This window comes from Musa acuminata, unplaced genomic scaffold, assembly GCF_036884655.1.
Source record: "Musa acuminata AAA Group cultivar baxijiao unplaced genomic scaffold, Cavendish_Baxijiao_AAA HiC_scaffold_1138, whole genome shotgun sequence".
Taxonomy (NCBI): domain Eukaryota; kingdom Viridiplantae; phylum Streptophyta; class Magnoliopsida; order Zingiberales; family Musaceae; genus Musa; species Musa acuminata.
The window spans coordinates 3,890,872-3,912,840 of NW_027021350.1; the positions used below are offsets into that span (position 1 = coordinate 3,890,872).

Sequence of the window (21,969 nt, forward strand, 5' to 3'; positions counted from 1 at the left end):
TCCTTAGTTGCTTGTAATTGAAGTAATATTTTTCAATAAAACTTGGTTCAAAATATAAAACAAATCAAAACAAGATCAATATACACATATTAGGAAGCATGGATCTAGCAACATCAAAGTACTCAACATACCTGGATAATGAATTCACCATCTTGTAGCTTCTGAACACCTCCTGCCTTGATAAAATCAGAGACATTATCCTAACAACAAAAACAAGAATAAGAAGCCTGTGTCCAACCAATAGTTCTCAATTTCACATTACAGCATTATGCAAACAAACAGAATATGAAATCACAACAAAGGAATATTTTGATGTAGATTCACCTCATTCTCTGCAATACCATAAAGAGCAAATGCAGCATTATGTTGCAAACATCCATTTTTTGAGTCAAGAAGTTTAAGAAGAGGCACCAAACCGCCATTGTAGACAATACCAGCTTGTTTGTGTGAGTCCTAGAAGGAAAATAAAAGGTCTTTGAGATAGAGCAAAAACGAGTCATTGTTCATCAGGAAAATGAAGCAAATCCAACCATATATAAGGAGAAAGAAACTAATGTGCTGTATTGTGGCAGATGGATATTGATATTAACAAGAACATTTTCTTCAAAAACATTTCCAAGAAGCATGAGGCATATTACAAAAAAGTGGTATAATATCAAAAGGTATCGAGAAAAATAGTATATTTTATTATCACTTTCAAAACTGAATTTTCCCTTTCTTTGAAAGTATATAATGAAACGGTCCAAGCATACATGATAATCAAGCTAAGGGGAAAATGAGAAAAGAGCATACCATGTTGTTTCCTAATCTGGTGACAAAATAGCCTAGTAAAAGACAGTTGAAATTTTAGATATCAGGGCACAAGTATGCTACAATTCGAGAAAGGAAGTGAGCTATGAGAGCCCAGTCCAAAAAAACAAAAGCCCAAGACATGTATACATATCATTGGAATAAAAAACACAGAAGGGAAAGAACTAAAATGAGAACTGCTTTGCTTGTTAATAGTGTTCCAACAATCACCAAACTAAAATTTTAAATTAATAAAATAGAATAGTAACTACTACAAGCAGCTGTTGTACAAAGCATATATGCTAGTGTACATACAGTATGCACAACTAGCACAGTATTGGGAAGTGTACCAGCAAATACAACAATAACGAAAAAACCGTGAGTGTGTACCAACAAATAAATTCTCAAAATAGATAATATAAACTAGGTAAGCTTTTTTTTTCAAACATCACCCAAGCGCATCAGACCCTAGACTGTCATAGAGACCAAAATGATAACACGTATAGAACTGAAAGAAGTTACAATGGCAAGGGTTTGAACCCTCGGCCTATGGGAAAATGACTCGCTATACACTACCAGGCTAGCTGGTTCGGTATTAAACTAGGTAATTTTGAACATTTTTTATGTATGAAAACCTTTTTACACTTTTCCAACAGGTGTGATTCAGCAAATAACCACATGCTTTGTCAGCTAAGACCTTGCAAGATCAGCTTCAGGATTGGGATTGGCTTTTGGGTAATATAATGGGGATTGGTATGATTAAATCCAGAACTTTCAAGTTATGTACCACCATCATTTTCTGATCCAGTTAAACACATGGCTAACTACATAACAATTCAACACGGCGATTGGTATGATTAAGACTTTCAAGTTATGTACCACCATCATTTTCCGATCCAGTTAAACAAATGGCTAACTACTTAACAATTCAACACTACTCTAACTAATGTTATTATCAGCCTGAGTAAGCAATTTAATGAGTAGCATGAATGAAATATAAAACCAACCAAGCCAGAACTTTCACGTTATGTACCACCATCATTTTCTTATCCAGTTAAACACACAGCTAACTATTTAACAATTCAACACTACTTTAACTAATGTTATTATCAGCCTGAGTAAGCAATTTAATCAGTAGCATGAACGAAATAGAAAACCAAACAACCCTATTGCTCATATATCACTGACCAAGATAAGAATTGAATGTCATCCTTGTACCAGAACCATGACCCAAAATGTTCCATATTTTAGGTAACTAATATAGATTGTGTATCGAACTTATCCCTTTCTAATGGTCCTTTATGCAGATCTTAAATTTTCAAATAGAATATTAAACATAGAACTATAATGTCCTACATGAGAAGGAAAATAAAAGAACTAGCTGAATAAATTATGAAAAGAAAAAAATTAGCTGAATAAATTATCACTGACGACAGCTTATAATAATGTCCCTAGTAACATAAACATATAGTGAGAAAATTGATCAAGAACAGCAATGCTAAATAAATCAAGTATTTATAGATCAAGAAATAGCAAAAATGCTAATTTAAATATAAAATGTCAGATTTATCACACTACAAAAGAAAAGGCTAAACATTAAAGGGTATTCCAAGAGCAAAGACAGACATCGCCTTAAGTTGAATATCTGGGGACTGAAGCATCCCGATCAGAGGGCAGAGAGCACCTCCCTGAACAATATGCACCCGCAAGAAATCAAGGTTGCAGACAAATGTAAGAAACAAGAGTATATCCTGGTGCAAATTGATATTATACTTTGATAGGCCAAAGAGAAAAAAGTCAGGTGACAAAGTGCCTTGCAATCTGAATCGGCTGAAGAAAATTGCCCTAATAGTAAAGCTGCTTCCCTTTGACTCTCCGTGCAACATGAATGGCAATTAACCATGCTAGATTGAGAAAAAAAGTTGCGTAGTCTAAGTGAATTTTCAGAAAATTGCCTTACCAACGAAAATACTTGATGATGGATAAGATCTAGACAATGCAAATAAGAGTCTTTATCAAGCACACAGATCTCTGTTTCACCATCTTCATAAACTTTTTACAACATATCATGTCACTTGTAAACTTTGAAACCAAAGTTTGGCTTTTACACCTTTGTAAGCAAGTTGATAGTTCAATCCAATGAGTTTCAGTCACTTCTGTTATTAGGAGGAAAGAACCATTTATGCTTTAAGTTATGTATGTTTACATAATTGTTGATTGTTATTGTTCTTAATGTTTTTAAAAACACTAGGCGCCAAAATGAACCAAGGTCCCAAATCACTTGAGATGCAAGGCGCTCGCCTAAACGCCCACTCGAGCAAAGCGAGACACTCCAAAATATTAAAATATAAAAAACATATTTTATATATAGCAATGACGTCAACGATGGAGGGAGATAGCACGAAGGCAACAATGATGGAGGGAGCTACAAACAAAAGCAGCGACATCGAATGTAGGGTTTCAAAGTAGGGTCAAGTTGTACGGGAGAGGGGGGCGGGGACCATTTAGTGTTATGGCTCTTCTCTTTAGTTGGTTCGATTGAACCAATTTGCCTATTCAATCGAACCAAGCACGAACACAAGGCACCAACACTCGAGCGCTCACCCGAGGCGCCCGACGCTTGGGCTCAGGCCAACACCCAAGTGATGCTTCAATGAATCACATTGCCCAGAAGTTGTGCAAGGCACTCAAACCTCGCCTCACCTGAGCACTCAGGCACCTATCAAAAACACTAATTGTTCCTAATTTTTTTCCTTTTTTTGGGCTTTAGTAGATATTTGATTGGAGTTGAAATATTTTCAAGAAAGATTATGATTATGCAATGCACTTGTGAGTTCGCAAGGATTTGACTAATTGAATAGTTTTACATATTGGTTGCTTTTATTTCGACAACTTGATGAACACATATTAGAAACGTACATCCAAAGCTTTTTCTTAATTGTTGTTCTAGTTTGCAATTACTACGAGAGCTAGAGACATTATTACTGAAATTAGTCCACACATATTGCACATGCAACACAGGTAACTTGCAATTTTTCCAAATTAGAAAATTCTAGTCATATGATTTTGTTTATTCTTTTTTGTCCATGTTTTCTTTTCAGTTTATTAACCCAAATATTAGTTAAGAATTGCAAATCCATATTGCAGGTGTTCATCTTTCATGGAGGTAAATTATAAACTGTGAATAGCATCTTTAGGGGCCATGCCCTCATAAGACCTTATTAGTATATTCCAAACTGCAGCCCACGTGTCCTTTTATGAATGTAAAAGAAGTTGATGTTTATTATAAATAATAATCTACTTGGAGAAATACAAATTATTCACAGTTGATCCACATTTGCATGCAGATGATAGTCATATAGAAGAGCTTAGTGTGACAAGGTTGCAACATGGTCATTCATGTTCCCAAGTTCATTCTTTTCTTTTCTTTTATATGCTTATTTACATGTTTCAATATGAGACTGAATAAGATCATTTTGAACCATGTATTTAAATTCTTCATAGAAGAGCTTAGTGTGACTAAAATTTGTAATGTTTTGCTTTTAAACTCATCGCTTGGTCATGTGAAAAGAAAACTGTCTTTTCTATTGTATGAACCAAGTTAGTGAAGTCTCTACCATTCCTTGGTAAGAAAGGGATTTGATAAAATTGTTTTATGGTTCATAGCAAGGTTATCAAACTCACTTCCCTACCAAGGATCAAAAAGTGTTTGCAAACTTGGATCATAGGATAGTATCATAAGACCCTACAAATTATAATAAAAATAAATAATTTTAAGATACATACATATATTTAAAGAAATTTATAAATGAGTATATTCCAAACAGGAACATCTTAACATTGTTTAGCAAAGATTAGTTACATAAGTATGGTTACATATAGACAATTGGTTACATATATCACCATAACTTACATTGATAAATGAGTATGTAAATTGTCCATGTTGCATATCCTAACAATTTCTAAATTCGTAATTTCTTATTATCCTAATAATTTTTAAATTCTTAATTTCTTATAAGTATGACTTTCCTATTATGTAAAGGAATATTGTGTTTGGCATATAAGATATAATTTTACAACCTCTATGTTACACGAACATTATTATTGCTTTGTAGAACTTCAATCCAAGAATTATGAATTGCACTTTTCAATTATATTAAAGATAATACCTCACGGTATCAGTGTCATTATGATCAAACTATATCAGATATCATTAGATAGGAGATGGATGGGAAGAGAATGTACGAGATGAGAAGAGAGGAAAAAGGATGGTAGATGGGAGAAGGTAGGAGGGGAGACAAGAAGAGAGGTAGAAGGGAGGAGAGGAGGAGAGATGAGAGAAGATGCGAAGAGAAGGAAAGGAGATGGAAAGGGAAGAGGGAGGAGAAGATGCGAAGACAAAGAATGGAGATGAAAGAGAAGAGGGGGGAGAGGAGAAGAGATGGGGGAAGATGAGAGGAGAAGAAAGAAGCAGAGACTGAAAGAGAGGGTAGGAGAGGAAAAAAGAATCCATGCATATGGTGATTAGCAACAGTCGACGACGTTGACAGCAGTTCATTGTGAGTGGCAGCAATGGCTAAGGCTCATCTCCTCATTGCTCCTACGGGCTGAAGGAGAGAAGCACTGATCCATGACAATGAATAGCCAACCAGAAGATTCACAACACTCTCGTTGTGAGGGATCAGGGCTCACGCTCGTCTCCTCGCTCTTTTGTTGGCACTGCATATCAATTCGCCTTTGAAGGTGAGTGTTCTTATATCCTGGGTTGACTAGACAAACTCGACTTGACTCGTCCGAGTCAACCGATCTTACATAGCCGACTCACAAGTCGAGTCGATTCCACCCATTTACGTTGATTCGATCTGAATCGTCAGGCTTGATCTGGGCTGTAAGATTGCATGATCCTACAACCCAAATTAAGAGTTTGACAACCTTGATTCTGAGGCAACTTTAACATTTTCATCTTCAAACAAAAAACAAAGTTTAGATTCTCATGATTTTAAACTAGCACTAAAGACAATATTGTTAGCCAAAGAACTTTTTTATAGATTTCAAATCACCAACTTGAAAAGAATGGTGTGCAGCTTTGTAAAACTATCTGCTACATTCTATAAACAGTCCAAGTAATTAAAATTTTCTATATTACCTAACATATAATGAAACAACCGGGACATTGTTTAAGGATTAAACCAGATGAACAAAAAGGCAGTATACAATTCTAGTGATACCATAATAAACCAATCACTGGCTGTAAAGCTCCCGCACGAAGAACTTCTTTCTTTATGTTAGGGGATGAATGAACCAGATTCCCAATAACACCAACCTAAATGCTCCTTCTTTCTTCAATTTTCCTTCATAATATATTCTTATGTAACTTTTTCCAATTGCTATTGTAAAGCTAACCAACAAGATTGCGAATTTCATGAGCATTGTAGTTACCATCAAGGTCTGAAATATTGTACCGTTCCGACGTTTCAACATTCGCTCTGTATACCGAGTGGTATACCGAATGGTATACCGCGAGGTATATATATATATATATATATATATATATATATATATATATATATATATATATATATATATATATATATATATATATAATATATTTATATATAAATTATTATTATAATGGTGATGTCGCCGAAGCGACGCGACGTCGTAGAGATATATATATATATATATATATATATATATATATATATATATATATATATATATATATATACCGTCCGGTAACGAGCGGTCCGTATACCGGGCTGCTGACGGACCGGTATTTACCCCCGTACCGAGCGATATTATTCGAAACTATATACCTTGGTTATTATTAGACAAAAAAGAATGACATTCAAGTCCACAAAAACTTAGCACATGTAATTTAAACAGTACTCATGAGATACTCAAGTTTAGAAAAGACCCTTAAAGAGACCAAAGGGCATAAGTACATTTTGAGCAACTAAATTTTGAATAGTACATAATTTTACTTTTTGTTTTAGACGTTTTATTGTATCAAAACAAGATCTATGCTATGTTCTACATGATAATTGTATACATGTTGAGAAATACCAAAATTCTATGCGACCAAAAAAGAGAATTTATCAAGAATATTAATTGCTATAAATAGAACAAAACCGAATAGAAATAGTGATGAGTAACTTTGAGATATTATACTTGCTCTAGCCCTGTACTTATTAACTATAATACTAATTTCAGAAAATAAATGAATAAGGACTGCATAAATTTGGATACAAAATAGGATAATGTGCCTAAATATGTTGCGTTTTAAGTTTGTATGTTTTTTATTGTCTCACTCTCATTATTTTGTTACTCATTCAGTATCTCTATTATCTTCAGTTTGAAACTCTTATACATGGACAAGATAAAGGCACTTGTGCTATGAAATCCCAGAACTTGATCTAAGATTATTGAAAACATATCCAAGTAGGTAAGTAAAAAGTTCAAACCTTATTAGACTTAAAAAGAACAATCTATGGAAACATGAAGATACAACTTACTTCAAAAGAGTTAGTGAGTTTAAACCCAGTTTCAAGAGAACGATGAAATTTTCTAATAAATTTTTTTTCAAAAAATCCATACAAAATATTCAATGATGCAGAAATCACATATTGCAAATTATTTTCTAAACAACTGTATTAAAAGAAATTCATTGCATCAAAAAGAGTTAAATATATAGTTAATAATATAATAATTTTACAAAAAAAATAGCATTCACAAGCTAAGTGGTAACATAAAACATGAATATTAGGCAACAAAAGATTCATTTAAAAAAAAAATCTTTTAAGAGTTCTATACCTTTTTAATTTTCTGATATTTCTGCCTGTTCTCAGCTATGATGCTCTCCCTCATCTACATAAGCAAAAGGATATCCTCAAATTGGAGGAAATACTAAAAACTGGTCTAAACAAAATTCGTTCACTCAAAAGATCTAATAATTGTATCAAATATCATATACCTGAACAAGAAGATCCAATTGCAATGGAGGCAAGGAGGCTAGAACTGCTGGATCTATATGGATGTTATCCATTGGCTGCAATTACCAATTAATCTCAAGCATTATGGACTACAAAGAATATAACAGCTTATGAACTAATTTTATTAGTAAAGTAACTCATATAGCAAAGTTCTCCTAAATGGTAAAATCATCAAATAAGCAGCCCGATAACTTCAAGAAGGTAAAGTATACATATGATAATAAAACCATAACATTTGTGACACATATGTGGTGCTTATTTGCATGGTTCACCTTACTAATACGTACCATACCGTACAGATGTACTAACACATGGGATATGATGAGGCATAGCAACAAACTGGTATATATTGCCCATACCAATTTCCCATTGGACTAGTATGTACCACCGATATTGTACAGTAAACCATGGTAAAACGAAACATGCTTATTTGGATAATAAGATCCATCTGTGCCTTAATTAGGTCATCTCATATTATCACTATCAATGCCAAGATGGCGAACTATCGATGTATATAATTCATCTATTCATGCAACCATTTTTCACACTATCATGGTACCGCGACATAAGATAAAATTAACCGGTAAGGTCTTTTTATCACAATATTAATTTTAAAAAAGAGATGAAGAATGGGAAGCCCAAGTGGCTAACCGAGTGATGTATGAGCAGGTCATTTGTCAATTTCAAAAACATGGGTGGGCAAGGTAAAATCTTAACGAACCACAAGTAGAACATCTGGAATTCCCCCTCAAACTGATCTCAACTACTAATATCCCTAGCTTACCAGTTACCACACTAGTGTTCCTGTTGTATACATTCCATAAGCAACAGTATCACAATAATCATGGCCGCTTGTATATATGTTACAAAAATTTCCTTCAAACCTCAGCAGTATGCAGAAGTTAAAAAAGAGCTGCATAACTAATAATCAGTATCCATTTAAACCTCCCCCTCCGGTTAAATAAACATGTTGCAGGTACCAAAACTTTTCATTTCAGTAATCTTTACAATATTTCATGCATCCTCCTCATTATGTTTCTAATATCAATATAACTATTATGAACAAATTATTCCCTTAAAATATTTAACATTCATGAATTAAAATAATTAGTTATCTTCAAAAGTGTCACATGAAACAAGAAATGAATTTTCCAAAGGAGACAAAAGCACTCTAGTTTACAAAATAGCATAACACAGAAACTTTAAGAAGGTGTACTGATCATTTTTGTTGACCTGGAGATGTATTATATTTATTAATAGCTTAAATATGCTATATAACTAATGGATTTTGATATATATAATTGTATATGTATATGTATATGTATATGTATATGTATATGTATATGTATATGTATATGTATATGTATATGTATATGTATATGTATATGTATATGTATATGTATATGTATATGTATATGTATATGTATATGTATAGTTACCAAATTGCATATATAAAGAAAATCTCATTCGGTGATAAAGCTGAACCTCAAGGATAGCTTTACTCAAACAGAAACCATGTTAGCCTTTTCGATAGCATTTTGAACCTACAAAATAATCTTGATTCACAGGATCATCAGTCATCTTAGTAGCAATAATAGCACTACCAGCCAAAATAAATAAGTGTTGCAACACGTACCATATTGGTGTCATTTAACTAATAAACATGTAAGAAAGTAAGAAGGTAAATGATAATACTCATAAGTTCGATCAACATTCCAGCATTGCGTGAGTCAGTGATTATTTACACATTCATGTTCATGTAATCATGAATGCGTTCATGTGGGATGTTATGGTCATTCGTTCATTTTAAATCAGTTTCTATCTGGGCAAATTCTAGAATTTACATTGCCACCAGAGAATGCAATTTGATGCAAAAAGAAAAAAAAAAGAAACTAGCTACGTTTACTTCATCTACAAAAAATATAGAGAAAAAATATGACTAGACGTCTAAACGAACTCACAAAAATCATTTCTTCATTCTCATCATTGTCATCCTCAGCTTCATCCAGACCACCCTCGGATGTAAGCATATTCTTATTGATCTCCATCTAGACAATGCAAATAAGAGTCTTTATCAAGCACACAGATCTCTGTTTCACCATCTTCATAAACTTCATACAACATATCTTGTCACTTGTAAACTTTGAAACCAAAGTTTGGCTTTTACACCTTTGTAAGCAAGTTGATAGTTCAATCCAATGAGTTTCGGTAACTTCTGCTATTAGGAGGAAAGAACCATTTATGCTTTTAGTTATGTATGTTTCCATAATTGTTGATTGTTATTGTTCTCAATGATTTTAAAAGCACTAAGCGCCAAAATGAACCAAGGTCCCAAATCACGTGAGGTGCTAGGCGCTCGCCTAAACGCCCACTCGAGCAATGCGAGACACTCCAAAATATTAAAATATAAAAAATATATTTTATATATAGCAATGACGTCAACGGTGGAGGGAGATAGCACGAAGGCAACAATGATGGAGGGAGCTGCAAACAAAGGCAACAACATCGAATGTAGGGTTTCAAAGCAAGGTTAAGTTGTACGAGAGAGGAGGGGGGGGGGACCATTCAATGTTAGGGCTCTTCTCTTTAGTTGGTTCGATTGAACCAATTTGCCTATTCAATCGAACCAAGCACGAACACAAGCCACCTTCACTCGGGTGCTCACCCGAGGCGCCCGACGCTTGGGCTCAGGCGAGCACCCAATCGATGCTTCAATGAATCACATTACCCAGAAGTTGTGCAAGGCACTAAAGCCTCACCTCGCCCGAGCACCCAGGCTCCTATCAAAAACACTAATTGTTCCTAATTTTTTCCCTTTTTTGGGCTTCAGTAGATATTTGATTGGAGTTGAAATATTTTCAAAAAAGATAATGATTATGCAATGCTCTTGTGAGTTCGCAAGGATTTGACTAATTGAATAGTTTTACATATTGGTTGCTTTTATTTCGACAACTTGATGAACACATATTAGAAACGTACATCCAATGCTTTTTCTTAATTGTTGTTCTAGTTTGCAATTACTACGAGAGCTAGAGACATTGTTACTGAAATTAGTCCAAACATATTGCACATGCAACACTGGTAACTTGCCATTTTTCCCAATTAGGAAATTCTAGTCATATGATTTTGTTTATTCTATTTTGTCCTTGTTTTCGTTTCAGTTTAACCCAAATATTAGTTAAGAATTACAAATCTATATTGCAGGTTTTCATCTTTCATGGAGGTAAATTATAAATTGTGAATAGCATCTTTAGGGGCCATGCCCTCATAAGACCTTATTAGTGTATTCCAAACTGCAGCTCACGTGTCCTTTTATGAATGTAAAAGAAGTTGATGTTTATTATAAATAATAATCTACTTGGAGAAATGTAAATTATTCACAGTTGAACCACATTTGCATGCAGATGATAGTCATATAGAAGAGCTTAGTGTGACAAGGTTGCAACATGGTCATTCATGTTTCCAAGTTCATTCTTTTCTTTTCTTTTATATGATTATTTACGTGTTTCAATATGAGACTGAATAAGATCATTTTGAACCATGTATGTAAATTCTTCATAGAAGAGCTTAGTGTAAATAAAATTTGTAATGTTTTGCTTTCAAACTCATCGCTTGGTCATGTGAAAAGAAAACTGTCTTTTCTATTGTCTGAACCAAGTTCGTGAAGTCTCTACCATTCCTTGGTAAGAAAGGGATTTGACAAAATTGCTTTATGGTTCAAAGCAAGGTAATCAAACTCACTTCCCTACCTAGGATCAAACAGGGGTTGCAAACTTGGAATCATAGGATAGGATCATAAGATCCTACAAATTATAAAAAATAAAAATAAATAATTTTAAGATACATACATATATTTAAAGAAATTTATAAATGAGTATATTCCATACAGGAACATCTTAACATTGTTTAGCAAAGATTAGTTACATAAGTATGGTTTCATATAAACAATTGGTTACATATATCACCATAACTTACATTGATAAATAGGTATGTAAATTGCTCATGTTGCATATCCTAACAATTTCTAAATTCTTAATTTCTTATAAGTATGACTTTCCTTTTATGTAAAGGAATATTGTGTTTGGCATATAAGATATAATTTTGCAACCCCTATGTTACACGAACATTATTATTGCTTTGTAGAACTTCAATCCAAGAATTATGAATTGCACTTTTTAATTATATTAAAGATAATACCTCACGGTATCATGTCATTATGATCAAACTATAACAGATATCATTAGATAGGAGATGGATGGGAAGAGAATGTATGAGATGAGAAGAGAGGAAACAGGATGGTAGATGGGAGAAGGTAGGAGGGGAGACATGAAGAGAGGTAGAAGGGAGGAGAGGAGAAGAGATGAGAGAAGATGCGAAGAGAAGGAAAGGAGATGGAAAGAGAAGAGGGGGGAGAAGATGCGAAGAGAAAGAATGGAGATGGAAAGAGAAGAGGGGGGAGAAGATGCGAAGAGAAAGAATAGAGATGAAAGAGAAGAGGGGGGAGAGGAGAAGAGAAGGGGGAAGATGAGAGGAGAAGAAAGAAGCAGAGACCGAAAGAGAGGGTAGGAGAGGAAAAGAGAATCCATGCATATGGTGATTAGCAACAGTCGACGACGTTGACAGCAGTTCATTGTGAGTGGCAGCAATGGCTAAGGCTCGTCTTCTCATTGCTCCTACGGGCTGCAGGAGAGAAGCACTGATCCATGACAATGAATAGCCAACCAGAAGATTCGCAACACTCTCGTTGAGAGGGATTAGGGCTCACGCTCTTCTCCTCACTCCTTTGTTGGCACCGCAAATCAATTCGCCTTGGATGGTGAGCGTTCATATATCCTGGGTTGATTAGACAAACTCGACTTGACTCGTCCGAGTCAGCCGATCTTACATGGTCGACTCACAAGTCGAGTCGATTCCACCCATTTACGTTGATCCGATCTGAATCGTCAGGCCTGATCTGGGCTGTAAGATTGCATGATCCTACAACCCAAATTAAGAGTTTGACAACCTTGATTCTGAGACAACTTTAACATTTTCTTCTTCAACCAAAAAACAATGTTTAGATTCTCATGATTTTAAGCTAGCACTAAAGATAATATTGTTAGCCAAAGAACTTTTTTATAGATTCAAATCACCAACTTGAAAAGAATGGTGTGCAGCTTTGTAAAACTATCTGCTACATTCTATAAACAGTCCAAGGAATCAAAATTTTCTTTATTACCTAACATATAATGAAACAACCTGGACATTGTTTAAGGATTAAACCAGATGAACAAAAAGGTAATATACAATTCTAGTGATACCTTAATAAACCAATCACTGGCTGTAAAGCTCCCGCACGAAGAACTTCTTTCTTTATGTTAGGGGATGAATGAACCAGATTCCCAATAACACCAACTTAAATACCAAGAACATATAATCTAAATATGATCTTGGAAAGAATCAATCATAACAAGCATAGTAAATGCAAATATCTTTATGATTTAAAAAATGTATGTTTATTATGACATATAAAAAAAGAAGGTATGATTAACCATATAAATTGTATTTTTAATGAAAATCTAGCATGTATGATTAACCATATATTTTTAAAGTTGCATAAGGGTTACCACAGCCAATAACAGTTCCATTGGGTATTGCATAACCAGAAAATATACTCATGTTGCATGAGATAGTTCCAAGATTTCTTGTTAGCTGGTCACCATAAAAATGAGGTACATCCAGTTAACTAATAGCACTACCAGCCAAAATAAATAAGTGTTGCAACACGTCAACGATGGAGGGAGATAGCTCGAAGGCAACAATGATGAAGGGAGCTGCAAACAAAGGTAGCGACATCGAATGTAGGGTTTTAAAGCAGGGTTAAGTTGTACGAGAGAGGGGGGCGGGGACCATTTAGTGCTAGGGCTCTTCTCTTTAGGTGGTTCGATTCAACCAATTTGCCTATTCAATCGAACCAAGCACGAACACAAGCCACCTTCACTCGAGCGCTCACCCGAGGCGCCCGACGCTTGGGCTTAGGCCAGCACCCAAGCGATGCTTCAATGAATCACATTGCCCAGAAGTTGTGCAAGGCACTCAAACCTTGCCTCACCTGAGCACCCAGGCACCTATCAAAAACACTAATTGTTCCTAATTTTTTTCCTTTTTTGGGCTTTAGTAGATATTTGATTGGAGTTGAAATATTTTCAAGAAAGATTATGATTATGCAATGCACTTGTGAGTTCGCAAGGATTTGACTAATTGAATAGTTTTACATATTGGTTGCTTTTATTTCAACAACTTGATGAACACATATTAGAAACGTACATCTAAAGCTTTTTCTTAATTATTGTTCTAGTTTGTAATTACTACGAGAGCTAGAGACATTATTACTGAAATTAGTCCACACATATTGCACATGCAACACAGGTAACTTGCCATTTTTCCAAATTAGGAAATTCTAGTCATATGATTTTGTTTACCATTAAGGTCTGAAATATCGTACCATACCGACGTTTCAATATTCGCTGGGTACGTGAATGATACTGTATACCGAGTGGTATACCGCGAGGTATATATATATATATATATATATATATATATATATATATATATATATATATATATATATATATATATATATATATATATATATATATATATATATCAGTGATTGAAAGAGGCGCTCGGGCGCTCGCCTAGGCGCTCGGGCGAGGCGAGGCGAGGCCCGAGCGCCTCGCTAATGTCCCAGGCGGCGCGCTTCAAACAGGCGCCGCCTGGGCGCTCGCCCGAGCCCAGGCGCTGGGCGCTTCGGGCGAGCGCCTGAGTAAACCAAGTGACCGAACCAGGATTTTAGGTCTGGTTCGGTCCTGGTTCGGTTGTTAGTTGGTTCAATCGAACCAACTAAATCGATATAACCTTTACCCAAGTACCCAACCCTAACCCGCTGCCGCTGCCGCTCCCGATCTCGCTGCTCGTCGCTCCTGCTCCCGCAGCCGTTGCTCGTCGCTGTCGCTGCTCGTCGCTCCTGCTCCCGCAGCCGTTGCTCGTCGCTGTCGCTGCTCGCGCCTCCCGTGAGCCCTCCCGCGAGCCCTCCCGCGAGCGTTCCCGCTGCTCGCGACTCCCGCGAGCCTTCCGGCTGCTCGCGACTCCCGCGAGCCCTCCCGCTGCTCGCGCCTCCCGCTCCCTTTCCCTTAGATTTTCTTAATTTAATAACATATTTTTATTTAAAATTTTAAATAATTATATTTATTAATTATATTATATTTTTTTTATTTTAGCGCCTCGCTTCGCTCGTGCGAGCGCCTAGCGCCTCGGGCGTTTTTGGACCTTGGCGCCTAGCACTTTTTAAATCACCGATATATATATATATATATATATATATATATATATATATATATATATATATATATATATATATATATATATATATAAAACTCGGCGACGTTCGCCTCTCTCTTGTCCCTAGGCGAGGCGGCGTCGCCTCGTTTGTATATATATATAAATATATTAATAAATAATATATTTATATATAAAATATTATTATAAAAGGTGACGTCGTGTCACCTCTTGGCGATGTCGCCGAAGCGACGCGACGTCATCGAGATATATATATATATATATATATATACCGTCCGGTAAAGAGCAATCTATATACCGGGCTGCTGACGGACCGGTATTTACCCCCGTACTGGGCGATATTATTCGAAACTATATACCTTGGTTACTATTCGACAAAAAAGAATAACATTCAAGTCCATAAAAACTTGGCACATGTAATTTAAACAGTACTCATGAGATACTCAAATTCAAAAAAGACTCTTAAAGAGACCAAAGGGCATAAGTACATTTTGAGCAACTAAATTTTGAAAAGTACATAATTTTACTTTTTGTTTCAAATGTTTTATTGTATCAAAACAAGATCTATGCTATGTTCTACATGATAATTGTATACATGTTGAGGAAAACCAAAATTCTATGCGATCAAAAAAGAGAATTTATCAAGAATATTAATTACTATAAATAGAACAAAACCGAATAGAAATAGTGATGAGTAACTTTGAGATATTATACTTGCTCTAGCCCAGTACTTATTAACTATAATACTAATTTCAGAAAATAAATGAAAAAGGACTGCATAAATTTGGATACAGAATAGGATAATGTGCCTAAAAATGATGTGTTTTAAGTTTGCATGTTTTTTATTGTCTCACTCTCATTATTTTGTTACTCCTTCAGTATCTCTATTATCTTCAGTTTGAAACTCTTATACATGGACAAGATAAAGGCACTTATGCTATGAAGTCCCAGAACTTGATCTAAGATTATTGAAAACATATCCAAGTAGGCAAGTAAAAAGTTCAAACCCTTAGTTTAAATGAACATGAATCCAATCATCTTAAGTCTTAACAATTTTGAACTGAACAACAAGACCTTATTAGACTTAAAAAGAACAATCTATGGAAACATGAAGATACAACTTACTTCAAAAGAATTAGTGAGTTTAAACTCAGTTTCAAGAGAACGATGAAATTTTCTAATAATTTTTTTTTCAAAAAATCCATACAAAATATTCAACGATGCAGAAATCACATATTGCAAATTATTTTCTAAACAACCGTATTAAAAGAAAATCATTGCATCAAAAAGAGTTAAATATATAGTTAATAATATAATAATTTTACAAAAAAAATAGCATTCACAAGCTAAGTGGTAACATAAAACATGAATATTAGGCAACAAAAGATTCATTTAAAAAAAAAATTCTTTTAAGAGTTCCATACCTTTTTAATTTTCTGATATTTCTGCCTGTTCTCAGCCATGATGCTCTCCCTCATCTACATAAGCAAAAGGATATCCTCAAATTGGAGGAAATACTAAAAACTGGTCTAAACAAAATTCGTTCACTCAAAAGATCTAATAATTATATCAAATATCATATACCTGAACAAGAAGATCCAATTGCATTGATGGAGGCAAGAACTACTGGATCTATATGGATGTTATCCATTGGCTGCAATTACCAATTAATCTCAAGCATTATGGACTACAAAGAATATAACAGCTTATGAACTAATTTTATTAGTAAAGTAACTCATATAGCAAAGTTCTCCTAAATGGTAAAATCATCAAATAAGCAGCCCGATAACTTCAAGAAGGTAAAGTATACATATGATAATAAAACCATAACATTTGTGACACATATGTGGTGCTTATTTGCATTGTTCACCTTACTAATACGTACCATACCGTACCGATGTACTAACACATGGGGTATGATGAGGCATAGCAACAAACCGGTATATATTGCCCATACCAATTCCCTATTGGACTAGTATGTACCACCCATATTGTACAGCAAACCATGGTAAAACGAAACATGCTTATTTGGATAATAAGATCCATCTGTGCCTTAATTAGGTCATCTCATATTATCACTATCAATGCCAAGATGACGAACTATCGATGAATATAATTCATCTATTCATGCAACTATTTTTTACACTATCATGGTACCGCGACATAAGATAAAATTAACCGGTAAGGTCTTTTTATCACAATATTAATTTTAAAAAAGAGATGAAGAATGGGAAGGCCAAGTGTCTAACCGAGTGATGTATGAGCAGGTCATTTGTCAATTTCAAAAACATGGGTGGGCAAGGTAAAATCTTAACGAACCACAAGTAGAACATCTGGAATTCCCCCTTAAACTGATCTCAACTACTAATATCCCTAGCTTACCAGTTACCACACTAGTGTTCCTGTTGTATACATTCCATAAGCAACAGTATCACAATAATCATGGCCGCTTGTATATATGTTAAAAAAAATTTCCTTCAAACCTCAGCAGTATGCAGAAGTTAAAAAAGAACTGCATAACTAATAATCAGTATCCATTTAAACCTCCCCCTCCGGTTAAATAAACATGTTGCAGGTACCAAAACTTTTCATTTCAGTAATCTTTACAATATTTCATGCATCCTCCTCATTATGTTTCTAATATCAATATAACTATTATGAACAAATTATTCCCTTAAAATATTTAACATTCATGAATTAAAATAATTAGTTATCTTCAAAAGTGTCTCATGAAACAAGAAATGATTTTTCCAAAGGAGACAAAAGCACTCTAGTTTACTAAATAGAATAACACAGAAGGTGTACTGATCATTTTTGTTGACCTGGAGATGTATTATATTTATTAATAACTTAAATATGCTATATAACAAATGGATTTTGATATATATGTATAGTTACCAAATTGCATATATAAAGAAAATCCCATTCGGTGATAAAGCTGAACCTCAAGGATAGCTTTACTCAAACAGAAACCATGTTAGCCTTTTCGATCGCATTTTGAACCTACAAAATAATCTCGATTCACAGGATCATCAGTCATCTTAGTAGCAATAATAGCACTACCAGCCAAAATAAATAAGTGTTGCAACGCGTACCATATTGGTGTCATTTAACTAATAAACATGTAAGAAAGTAAGAAGATAAATGATAATACTCATAAGTTATATCAACATTCCAGCATCGCGTGAGTCAGTGATTATTTACACATTCATGTTCATGTAATCATGAATGCGTTCATGTGGGATGTAATGGTCATTCGTTCATTTTAAATCAGTTTCTATCTGGGCAAATTCTAGAATTTACATTGCCACCAGAGAATGCAATTAGATGCAAAAAGTCAAAAAAAAAAGAAACTAGCTACGTTTACTTCATCTACAAAAAATATAGAGAAAAAATATGAGTAGACTTCTAAACGAACTCACAAAAATCATTTCTTCATTGTCGTCCTCCGCTTCATCCAGACCACCCTCGGATGTAAGCACATTCTTATTGATCTCCATCTCTTCCTCCGCAGCAAGGGATGCGGCCAATCTTGATGAGAGAGAACAATGTATTAGACAGTAGTAACATAGCAAAAGGATAGTTTTGGGTCGTGACGGAGAAAGAAAAAGAGCGAAAACTACGGATATGACATTGCTCACAGCACATCTAGGTTTTCCTGGGAAGAAACCCCTGATTCCATATCACCACGAGGTAGAACGCTGCTTCCTTCAGCCCTAATTTCAACAATCGAATCCAACACCATTTTCCCCTTTGTGTCCTCGTCCGTAATCTGCATCTCCTTCGATCCTTCCTTCTGCTTCTTGATCTCGGTTGCCAATTCTTCGAGCCTCTTCGCCTTGAGCTATATAAGTCAATGCATACAATCAGACAACTGAAAAGAGGACCGAGGGAGAGAGAGAGAGAGAGAGAGACAAACGTGGTCTTGCGGATCTTGGCACGGGCGCGATCGCGGTGGCAGCGGCGGGCGGCGAAATGGGGAGCAGAAGACCAAACATAAGTGTGCAATAGAGTATCATTTAGGAAAAGTTGTTTCTTTCTCAGGTGTGCACACATAACATTAACATCAACTGAGGGAAATAGATAGCAAATTCTAGCAATTATATTTATTACTTTAGGGCCAATAATTTCAAGCGTTATGATTTTTCTTATTATTAAATTGAAAGAAGATAAGATTAATCAATAGATCATCCGCATGAAAAAGATGAGATCACAAAATGGATCAGCTACATTTATTTCATTTGTGCTATTTTATCCTCTCACTAGATTGTTGACCTATGCTTCGGTTATCTTATTGGTGAGTGTTGCTGTGGTCCATCCATCGTATGTTGTCTGCTGATAACACTACTCGATCTTGAGGTGTATGCTAAAAGGCCGCAATCAAAATTTCAAGCTTGTCACTGTGTTTCAGCATCTTATCTTTATTGTAGAGAAACTTGTACAAAATTTTGTTTCACTGTATTCATGGATGTCAAGTAACCATTCTCAAAGATCATTTTGCTTCAATCAAGTCTGCTAGTTCATAGGATCTGATTACTTCTACTTATCATTTTTGCTACTCACATGTTTCTACACCAAATTCGAACCTAAATAAGAATAAAGCCCAAAGCGACAATGTGGCAAGAATAGAATGGAAAGGAAGGAAATCATCATGAGACGGACCTTGTTGGCATACAGGGAGGGGCACATGATCACCCTTCTCGTACCTACGATTGGTTCCGTCAACTCCCACCCTCAAACCACGAGGCAACGCTAGAAGAAACAACGCACATACTTCCTCCGTCTTCGTGATCATCGAACCAACCTGAAATCGATCGAAGAAAACTTAAAATCAATCCTAAAATCTATGCATTTCGTTGAAAGCTAAAGCGTTTCGAACCAAATGCTCACCTTCGTTCCCGAGCCGAACGGGCGAAGGGGTTGGTGGATCTTGGAGACAGAAAGAAGATGAGCACGTTCGAAAGTTAATTTCCAATTAAATATATAATACGACTCTAAAATCTTATTAACCTAATTAATTTGGGGGCTTCGGAATCCAAATTAAGATTAACCAATTGGATTCGATTAAAGAATCACTCTTTCCGACCACGGTCCCACTATATATATCTCTCTCTCCTCTCCGACTCTCACTCTTGACTTCTCTCCCCTCTCGCCTCTCGCCCCTCTGCTCCCTTCTCCTCGTTCATTTCCTCTCGCCTCGCCTCTGCTCCCTTCTCTTCTCCTCGTTCGTTTTAGTCGTCCATGGAGCCCGTCGACCTCGTACCGAGCGGGTACAGGTTCCTTCCCACGGCGGAGGAACTCGTGGTTGACTACCTTGCAAACTGGGTCGCCGGCAAACCCCTCCCTGGCCGCGCTGTCGCCTTCGCCGACGTCTACGGCACCGAGCCGTGGAATCTTCTCGGCAGCGATCGCCATGAAGGCTATTTCTTTGCGGAGCGGAAGCCTAAGAACAACGGCGGCTCGCGCGTGGATAGAAAGGCCGGCAGCGGTTCTTGGACTCTGTACAAAAATCAAGAAACCGTTAAGTCCATCGTCGGCGGGCGAGAGATGGTGGTGGGGCGAAAAAGCTGCCTATCCTTCAACGATGGCCGTCGGAAGAACTCCGGGTGGACAATGTACGAATATCAGATGTGTTCATCCGGATTCGAGAGACGAGTTCTCTGTCACGTTAAGAGAAGCTCGCATCAGGCCATCTCCGGAGGCACCACCATCAAAACGGTCGAGTCCACCTTCGTGGAGGCCGCGACAGACACTGTCACCGGCGACAGCTTCGTTGGGCGGAAGAGAAATAGAGAGGAATCTTTTACTCTCTCAGCGAAAGCATCGACTCTCTCAAAGAAGCCATGCTGGGGGTTGGTTGCACATTCCAGCAGAGCATTGCTGATCGACGCTTCACCACCTCCAACCGCGGTTGTCCAATTTCCCTTATTGGCTGCCCCGGAGAGTCATCATTCCTCGGTCGACTCTGTTGCACCGAACAAAGCCGGAGTCCCAGCCGCCTCTCCATCATCAACGGACGTTGGTGGAGAGCTCGTGATAACTGCGGAAGAACTCGAAGCATTCTTGGCTTCGTATTCGTCGTCGGTCGATCAGAACTGCACCGACGATGCTTTCTTCACCAGAGAGGTTGAAGCCTTCCTGATGTCGGACGAAACCGACATAGCCTCGACTACCATCCCGAAGGCCTCGCCGTCAGGCCTGGTCGATCTTCTCTTGATGCCCGATGACACTCGGATTGATTCGACCACGGTCGCTGAGGTTTCCTCCTCATCTCGGATTGATTCGACCACGGTCGCAAAGGTTTCCTCGTCATCGTCGTCGATAGACTTCGTTGCGTGTGAGCAGATGTACAGCACCAGCACCGACGATGACTTCTTCACGAGCCTGGAACAGGTCCGTGCTTTCTTGATGTCCGATGACACCTTCACTGCCTCGACCACGATCCCAGTGGCCTCGCTGGGACAATGCTCGCTCGACAACCCCTATTGATTCGACTGTAGCTTGCTTGAATGAAAGCTTATACGGAAAATGATGTTTGTTCATGTATATCATAACAATGGAAGGGAAAGAAAATATTTGTTCTTGTAAATATTGACAATGACAAAGTTCAATTTTCATCCCATGTTTTGTTGTTTCCTTAATATGATGGGATCTATAAGAAATGGTCTCAATGTTACATCATGTTCAAAGAGAAAGAGTGAGATCATATGATATCAACGACTTCTCTCAACGTCATACTTTGGACGATTGTTATCAGAGGCAACGCAGCGAATTTGACCAATCATCGTTTGGAAACATGTTCTAACTTTTTGTTTCTGAGTGAAGTCCACAACAACAACAACAAATAACA

General features: G+C 36.4%; 1 protein-coding gene and 1 pseudogene across 6 annotated transcripts; both read right to left on the bottom strand.

Moving 5' to 3' along the window:
* The window catches only part of LOC135671198 (ARM REPEAT PROTEIN INTERACTING WITH ABF2-like), a 63,881-nt pseudogene that overhangs the window by 3,477 nt on the left and 38,435 nt on the right, over positions 1-21,969 (bottom strand).
* Positions 379-20,053, bottom strand: LOC135671200 (DNA repair protein UVH3-like). Of its 6 annotated transcripts, XM_065179166.1 has the most exons (9): positions 20,010-20,053; positions 19,035-19,923; positions 18,761-18,963; positions 18,542-18,650; positions 16,704-16,773; positions 16,544-16,597; positions 9,743-9,829; positions 7,763-7,837; positions 7,597-7,656 (listed from the first exon to the last, which is right to left on the bottom strand). In XM_065179166.1, the coding sequence occupies exons 2-6, from the start codon at positions 19,173-19,175 to the stop codon at positions 16,575-16,577; spliced, it is 546 nt and encodes a 181-aa protein (XP_065035238.1). In that variant the 5' UTR covers positions 19,176-19,923; positions 20,010-20,053; the 3' UTR covers positions 7,597-7,656; positions 7,763-7,837; positions 9,743-9,829; positions 16,544-16,574. The 6 variants fall into 6 exon arrangements, with proteins under 6 accessions (XP_065035237.1, XP_065035241.1, XP_065035240.1 ...); XM_065179165.1 differs by lacking the exons at positions 9,743-9,829; positions 16,544-16,597; positions 16,704-16,773 and adding exons at positions 379-453; positions 2,416-2,693 and having other exon boundaries at positions 7,603-7,656; XM_065179167.1 differs by lacking the exon at positions 9,743-9,829 and having other exon boundaries at positions 7,598-7,656.

Coding starts and splice junctions, on each gene's coding strand:
- LOC135671200 (XM_065179165.1), bottom strand. CDS start 19,175: ATGTGTGCACACCTGAGAAAGAAACAACTTTTCCTAAATGATACTCTA. Junction 18,651..18,760: donor CAGGAAAACCTAGATGTGCT/GTGAGCAATGTC, acceptor TCTCTCATCAAG/ATTGGCCGCATCCCTTGCTG. Junction 7,838..18,541: donor ACAATGAAGAAATGATTTTT/GTGAGTTCGTTT, acceptor TGGTAATTGCAG/CCAATGGATAACATCCATAT.